The sequence below is a fragment of the Juglans regia genome, chromosome 13 (assembly GCF_001411555.2).
Source record: "Juglans regia cultivar Chandler chromosome 13, Walnut 2.0, whole genome shotgun sequence".
Lineage (NCBI taxonomy): Eukaryota > Viridiplantae > Streptophyta > Magnoliopsida > Fagales > Juglandaceae > Juglans > Juglans regia.
In genome coordinates this window covers 24,184,879-24,193,661 of record NC_049913.1, presented here as the reverse complement: position 1 = coordinate 24,193,661, position 8,783 = coordinate 24,184,879, and the positions used below count along the sequence as shown (strand labels likewise).

The 8,783-nt window shown below is 36.3% G+C and overlaps 1 protein-coding gene across 1 annotated transcript; it reads left to right on the top strand.

Moving 5' to 3' along the window:
• The first annotated feature begins 6,834 nt into the window (after positions 1–6,834).
• On the top strand, positions 6,835–8,330 carry LOC118344177 (stemmadenine O-acetyltransferase-like). The gene has a single exon (XM_035684164.1). The coding sequence runs from the start codon at positions 6,980–6,982 to the stop codon at positions 8,270–8,272; it is 1,293 nt and encodes a 430-aa protein (XP_035540057.1). The 5' UTR covers positions 6,835–6,979; the 3' UTR covers positions 8,273–8,330.
• The last annotated feature ends 453 nt before the right edge of the window (positions 8,331–8,783 follow it).

Here is an 8,783-nt window from a genome sequence, read left to right as displayed (position 1 = left end):
TACCCAGTATTTTAGTGTATTTTTAATTGAATGATTATTTTAATTAATTTAAATATTGGTTCTCTTGTTTTAAATTTATCAAATTTCTCGTTGGATTTATTTTATGATTTTTAAGTTGTAAAATTTATTATGATGTGCTTTCTTCGTATTAATTATTGTTTTGCATTTAAATTGCTCTTTACTTTAAATTAGTTTTATGTTAGACTTTAAAATTATTGTGTTGTTGGATTTTTATTATCATTTTATTATTGTTGGACTTTATTATTGTATCATTTTATTGTATTGGTGGTCTCCCACACCCTGTGGCAGATGAGAGACCAACAAAGGGATCCCAGCGTCAGTGGCAAGGCGGGTTCGAATAGTGATAAAATTCTCACCATACTCGTCTGGTAAGAATTAGCGTGGTAACCATAAGGGGATTTTTCAGCCCTAATATACCCAGCGAGCCTGTGAATGAAAGCTAAAGGAATCAAGACCGAAGGCCCAGCCCAAAATAAGCAAAGTCTCCAACCCGACCCATGGGAAGGATCCTCTAGACGCAACCTGCAGGAGGGAGGGTGCTATAGATGTGATATCCAGTATTTTATTGTATTTTTAATTGAATGATTATTTTAATTAATTTAAATATTGGTTCTCTCGTTTTAAATTTATCAAATTTCTCGTTGGATTTATTTTATGATTTTTAAGTTGTGAAATTTATTATGATGTTCTTTCTTCGTATTAATTATTATTTTACATTTAAATTGCTCTTTACTTTAAATTAGTTTAATGTTGGACTTTAAAATTATTGTATCGTTGGATTTTTATTATCATTTTATTTTAACTAGTCTCTGTGTTTAAATTATTTTATTCAACTTACTATTTTGAAATTTTTTTATTGGATCAATTTTGTGACCTAAGTTGTGAGGATTGTACTTCATTTCTTTCCCTCACTTTTTCTTTTTCCCCTTTTCTTTCTCCTCTTTTATCTTTTTCCTTCTTTTCCTTTTTCTCCTTCTTTCCTCTGCGTCTTTCTCCTCCTACGCACGACAACCCCTACCCTCTCCCCGTCCGTTTCTTCATCTGCCCAATGCGCCACCGTGTGTGACACAGCCCCTCCCATCTTCTTCCCCACCAGCCGGCGAACCCCCCTTCCAGTCTCAGCCTCTCTGGCACCGTTGTTAGTCTCCACGCACTGATTGAAGCCATGTGGTCTTTGTGTTCCAGTGCTGCCGTCGTGCCACCATTGGCCACCATCTTTTCACCACACCACTATCAGTCCTCCAGCTACCTAACCTACCCTTCCTCAACTCCGATTTGGCACCCTTAAGGCCCTCCATCCCCATTTCTGATTTGGGTGTTTTGGCCTTCAATCGCCGCCACACCGCCACCCAAGGCCAACCACCACCACCAGTTGTTTCACCAACACCCCTAAGCCCTTCCCTAGCCATCCAAAATCTTTGTTTGTCCCCATTCAAAAGTTGGGTTTTTGAGACCCACGACCCTTGTCCATCTTTGCACTGTTATGTTGTTGTGCCGCCGCTTCTAACAATTCCTTGATCCTTCGAAAATTATATTTTAGCACTGTAAGTAATTTTCCAAATAATTTCTTGAGATTTAAATATATTTTTGCACTAACAAATCTTCTGCAGTTTGGTTGGCTGTCTCGAGTTTAAATATTGGTATTTTGAGTTTGACGTTGGTTATGGTGGATGTTTAAGTTACTATTGAAATTGATAAATGGTTGTTTAGGTGAATAAATATGATTATTTAGACTGTATGATGTGGCGGTATTGTGATTGTTAGGTGTTATAACTTGAGTTAATGTTGATTGTTGAACTTGTGTTATGGAGGGTCGTGTTAGGTTGCGAGAATTGTGGGTTGTCAATGTTGTAATGAGTTATGAAAGTGAGATAATTGGTTGGACATGGCATGTTGGGTTGATGTTTTGGAGTTTGTGTGTGAGTATGCTTATACCATGCATTGAAACCGAAGCAAAATGATGTCATGTGTGGGCAGAATAGAATCACGTAATTTAGTTAGTTTTATTGAATTCGTTTTTATATGGAGTATTAACACATTAATGAATAATTTTCTGTTTAGGTCCTGACATAAATAGAGCTCAAGTTCAAGACTCTAGTAACTCTCCGCAAGAGTTAGGTAAGCGAGATTCTTATGCTAGATTTTGTATAAAATAAAATGAACTAAGGGCAATTTTGAAAATGTGCATGTTGTGTTATGAAAAGAAACGTGAAACGACTTCATTTATTTGTTCTACATTGCTCGTGAGATTATGTATAAGAATAAACTATTTTCTGGCATGACTGATGTAGACGTGAGCTTATTTTTTATATTCTGTTATTGACTTAGAAAAATATGAGTGAATATGAAAATTGATAATTTTTTTTTGCATGTGACGTGAAGATATTTTGAATCTATTTTGGAAAATATGAAATGATCTGAATTTGTTCATTACTCTGTTTTAGTAGATGCGGCATCTGAAAAACTTTTGGCATGATGTTCTAATTCTGTTTTGACTATGATTCTGATTCTGATTCTGATATGTGTTTCTGATTTTGTTTTGCTTTGATATGTGGCCTTGTCACGGGTAATAATAGTGACCTCTGGCTCGGTCACAGGATATAATAGTGACCTATAGCCTTGTCACGGGAGACAATAGTGACCTCTGGCTCTGTCATGGGATATAATAGTGACCTCTGGCCCACTGCGGGATATAATAGTGGTTTTCTGTTTTGAGTACAATCACTTTGATATTTATGGTGATTTATGTTTTGCTTGACTTACCACAAAATGCACAACCCTACCATGGGGGTTAAACATGGTCTTTGTTATGATATGTTAAGATAAGATGAAGATATTCAGTTATGCTCTGCTAAAGGAAATTTTGAATAAGAATGTTTTCTGAAAATTTCGCTCTTATATTTTTGGTAACATGTTTCGATTTTGCATGCTGAAAACAAGTTTTTTGACTCTGCACTCTGAGAGAAAATATTTTGTTAAGCATTTCAAAGCCTGATAAATGCTCATGTTTGTATACTAGTATACGTTCTCTGCTTACTGAGTTGTTGATAACTCACCTCTTTTATCTTCACAATATTTTCAAATGATTTTGGAAATGTCAACTGAGGATCAAGACTATGAACCATTGGGTGAGATGACTTGAGAATAGAAAGTTTTCGATTAGTATTGGTGATTTTTGTTAAGAAATTTCTTTGTGTTCTGATGACTTGGCATTTTGAAGAATTGATTATATTGAGGAAATTAGTTTGAATCAAAATTTCTTTATAATATTTGGGGATTTGAAGTCTAAAATTATATTGTTGAAATATGAGTTTAAGTGACATGTAGAGAAGTTGATATTTTTTGGGGTTACTGTATCGATCATTTGATTTATGAGTTTGTGTGGTTAATTAAATTGGAAGTGTTTACGTTTGATTTGGAGCTTTTGGAAGTATATTAACAGTGTTGGAGTTGATTATCAGGTAACATGAGTTAACTCTCCAGATCCTCGGGGACGGGGCGTTACAGTAGAGGATGGGACTCGTCGATCTGAAGGCCCCTCGAGTAGTGTCCAGCTCTCAAGTGCACGTCCACACAATAGGCGTAATGTTCGGGGAACTCTTGATCTTCTGATAGGAAGGACCTCAAAGGACCACCAAAGATATTGTATGGGAGAAGAAAATTGGAGAACCACGCCTCATTAATAGCACCACTACTCGGGCTATATACTACATTAATAACGTCGTTGCAAAACCACGCCGCAATAAAGGACTCTGACACAGAGAACAATACGAAGGATGCGGACTCCATGAGGCGGACACGATCTATCTCCCCTGACTTGTAGTATAAATAGTAGGTCCTAGGTACGAGAAGACTCTCTCTGATTCTTAGCCTCCTTTACTTATTTACAAACTTCCAATAACACTTACTAACTTTGGCATCGGAGATTCCCTGACCCCGAGGTTGCCTACCCCAAGTTGCATTCTCTCCTATATTTTGCAGGCCTATTTCGAAAGGCCTGAGTTTTCAAAGCCTAACTCAAAAGTGTGCGAAATACGACGTTAACACACCCCATTACCTTCACATTATTTTTGAGATGATGTTGATGGTGCAATTGGGGATTAGGAATAGAAAATGTGAGCAAGACTAGGTGAGGATAGAGAGTTGAGTACCTAAGGGTATCATTGCTAATAGAAGGATTTCGTTTGATTATATGAATTTCATTATGTTATTTGGCTTAGTGAGACTTAAAGAATTATCAATTTATTCATGTATTGAGGTTATTGGGAGATTGTGGAAACATTAATTTATGTTATTGGCATGGATTTATTGCATTGATGATCTTGTGAAGGAAATTTATATATTAAGTTGGAAAAAGTTGAATTTATGTTTTGTTTTGGAACCTTTGAAGATTATATTTGTATTGTGAAACATGATTATAGTTGATAAGTAATAATTTTCTGACCCATCTAGGTATGAAGTGTTACAAGTGGTGTATGAGATTTTAAATTGCTTAGGAATAAGAAGTTTTTACTCTTTATAAGATTTTAATGAAACTCTAATTATATTATTAACTAGTGATTTTAAAATTATGATATGTGATTTAGGCTGTTTATTGGAGTTTTACAGACCGAATGGCTAATTAATCACGTTTCATAATTAGAGGACACATTTAATTATTATTCTGGGTTGTCTGATAAATATATAAACAAGTATAAATTGATATTGTAACAGTATTTTAATATATATATATATATATATATATATATAATTTTTAAGAAGTCAAGTACAAGCGCTAGATTTGAAAAAAGTTTGTTTAGGTACATATCAAATATACGGTGAAAAGACGTGAAATTTAAGTAAAGTTGACTTAAATTAAGTAAAGTTGCAAAATTTTCATTTCGAAATTAAATTAGCAGCCACATGCATGATATCCATATCCATGAATAATCTCACATACTATATCAAATTATATTAATTTATAATTCTTTTTTATCTAATACTTTTATAATTAAAATATTTTTAATGTACAAAAAGTCTACCAACTTCAAATATATATCGATTAAACCGCGTTGTTGCCATCAACGCCGGTCTCTACCCACGTAATTGTCCTTACGGAGAAGAATCTTTCATTTCGCAATTTGTACATTCAATTCGTCGACAAGTCGTACGTAGTACCGATAAGAAGGTATCTTTAATGGCTACTCTTTCTCGCAGCTCGGAATATGGATTAAACTTTTGTACGTATAGATCACTGGCTATATATATGCGCGCGCGCGCGCGTGTGAACAGATTAATTCCCAAGCACAGAAAGTCACCGTAAGAACAGAAGTGTACAAAGTACTGATCACTTTCATCGCCGAGATTCCTTACTACTGTCGACCTCCAACATCCGGCCGGCCCACCGATTCATGGACAGCAGATAATTTGGGAGTTTTCATACGCTAGTTGCATGCGTTGATGTAACCTCGATCTATCGATCGATGGAGCTGAGACAACTCCAGTATATATGTCATGCAAACATCACGCTTAAGTCAATAGATCATCGAATCTAATTACATAATAATCATACCTACCCAGAAAGATAAATCTTAACTGCCAAATCTGATTAATATATAATTAAACTTTGTGAGGCAATGGGTTAATGGACGGTGGCATACGTACCTAGATCAAATACCATTGATTTTTATTTCTTTTTTCTGGGGGGACCGATTTCAGTGTAGGTCATTTATTATGAGATGACATAGTTTCGTTTGAATATGAGATGGTTTTCTAGTGTGTTGAAGTACTATTAGTTAAAAGGTTAGGTACTAATAGTTAAGACGATTGGCTTAATTAGTAAGGGAAATTTGACTTGTTCAAGGTTTCCCGAAGACACTATGCAGAGCACAATACATGTCATCCCGCCCATAGCTAATTCGTATATACGTACATTCTAGTAGCGCAGTAGTCAAAGATCCCATTCCCTTCATAATTTGTTTTGTACCTCTAGCAAGTGGAAGTTGCCAACCTCATAATTCCTTCAACTTCTGTCTCACGTGTACCAAATGGGATTTGGGATCGATCGGTATATGTAATCATTGGACAATTACCCGCATTTTTTCCAGTCAAAAAGCAACTTTGAGAGTTCAACGTGTTACACGTATTATAAGATAAGAATAGGTGATATATAAGATTTTATATTATTTAAAAATAAAAAATTTTTGTTTTTTTATAAAATTTTAATAAGATTCTAATTATATCATTGACTAGTTTTTTTAAAATATATATCATGTAATTTGGACCTTCATTGAGACCTTAAAAGGTAATGATAAGTTAATAACTCATTTGTAATTGAGAAAGCCTACTTTGCGACCTCCATCTTATTGCTCAAGTGTACCGCTAAGAAAAAACCAATTTTTTTTTAATTTTTTTATTTAATAATTAAGAAAGTGATTTTAAGTATATTGATATATTTTTTTATTTTTTAAAAATATTTAAAAAATATGAAAAAAAAATGAGAAAAAATAAAAACTTCTAATGTGCTGTGCGGTCAAACCGAGTGGGCTACTCCGACTCTTCGTAATTTATAGATAACTTTAAATATAATAATATTTTTTTATTATATTTAAACACATCAAATCAAATGGAAACCGCGTTTGCTCAACTTGCAATGCTAAAACCAGTGCCCATGATTAGTTTTCGAGTGATCATTCTGTAGAACATGATTTCCCTTCGTCATGTTTACATGTTTATAATGCGTCCGCTGGCCAAAAGACGCAGATACCTACATGGGTGCGGAAGAAAATTAAACCACTCACTTACCCAACAAGAAAAGTAAACCACTCATTTGATTGCAGTAACATTGGTATGGAGGAATTATATATATGAGATGGCATTGGCATGTGGAATTGGCAGCAATTACCTGGCCTCAAGTGATCAATAACTTCTATTTTCAAAAGTTTTAGAGGGGAAAAAAAAAAAGAAAAAAAGAGGAAGAATGAAGGTCGAAGTGATAGAGAGAGATACCATCAAACCATCATCTCCAACACCACACCACCTTCGAGATCTCCAGCTATCCTTTCTTGACCAGATTGCCAGTCCAGTTTTTATGCCTTTGATCCTTTTCTACCCAAGGGATAGCAATACCAGCAATGCCAACAGGTCCGACCGGCTTAAGAAATCTCTGTCTGGAACCTTGACCAAATTCTACCCTCTAGCCGGTCGGATTAAAGACAGTTCCAAGATTAACTGCAACGACGAGGGCGTCCACTATGTGGTAGCCCACGCCAGGTGCCAAGTTTCTGAGGTTGTTCAGCAACCTGATCCTGCCCAGCTCAACAGTTTACTCCCATACGAGTTGGATAATGTAGGGGAGTTGGTTCTGGCAATTCAAGTCAATATCTTTGACTGTGGTGGAATGGCTATCGGAATCTGCATTTCCCACAAAGTTGCTGACGCACTATCACTGATCATGTTTCTTAATAGTTGGGCCGCAACAGCACGTGGAGATCATAGTAATACAATCTGTCCAAACTTCGATTTAGCCTCCCTCTTTCCGCCTAGAAATATGTCCGGGTTTATGGCAAGAACTGGCATCGTGAAAGAAAATATTGTGACGAAGAGATTTGTGTTCAGTGCCTCCATGATCGATGCCCTTAAAGCTAAATTCGCTGACAATGCCAGCATGGAGCAAACAAGACGCCCCACACGCATCGAAGCCCTTTCGGCATTCATTTGGAGCCGATTTATGGCGGTAACTCAAGAGAATATAGAGAAGGAGAGGCTGTACACAGTTCTTCATGCAGTAAACTTGCGCACAAGGATGGACCCTCCGCTACCGGAGTATTACTTCGGCAATATTAGCGGATTTGCAATAGCCACACCCTCCATGGACACTAAGGAAGAAGATCAGGGCTACGGCCTCGTGAAGCAACTGAGAGATGCCATAAAGAAAGTAGACGGGGATTACGTGCGAAAACTTCAGGAGGGCAACGGTCACTTAAATTTTATGAAAGAACGTGCTGCAAAACTTACGAAAGGAGAAGTGGTTTCGTTTAGGTTTACTAGTCTGTGCAGGTTCCCTTTATACGAAACTGATTTTGGGTGGGGAAAGCCATTATGGGTTGGTTCTGCCAGCCTGACCTTTAAAAATCTAGTTGTTTTCATGGACACTGGATGTGGTAATGGAATAGAGGCATGGCTTAATCTGGAGGAGATGGACATGGCTAAACTTCAAGACGACAAGGAGTTGCTTGCATTTGTTTCACCAAACCATATGCTACAAATTTAGGGTTTCTAAGTACCTGGCAAGATTATGATCTAATGACATGATCGGACCCCTTTTTTTTTCTTTTTTCTTTTTTTCTTTTGTTGTTGTTGTTGTTGTTGTTTGGTGTGCTTCCAAGTTACCTAGGCTAGACTTGTTTTACTTCGTGGTGTTTGAAATCAAATCAAGCATTTTCCTATACGAGGTAGGTGTGTTTAAGAATCATAATTCGTTCCGGGCAAAGTATGGTACAAAAAAGTTATATGGGACAAAATTAATTAGGTTCAACGCACTTGGAATACAACGACATGATCACCAAAGTACTCCCAACTTTGGTTAAAGTCTAATTTTTCGTTAAGACTTCGACTACAATTTCGAGAAGGTGATCTCAGCTCCAACGTATACTTCGTCGACCTTGCCTTCCCACTGGAGTCGGAGTTCAACTATGCAACTCAAAAAGTCATATATAAACTCAAAATTATTTGTTTCTTTGCCAAATACAGTCCAAAAACTTGAACCTAGCTAAAAAGTATAA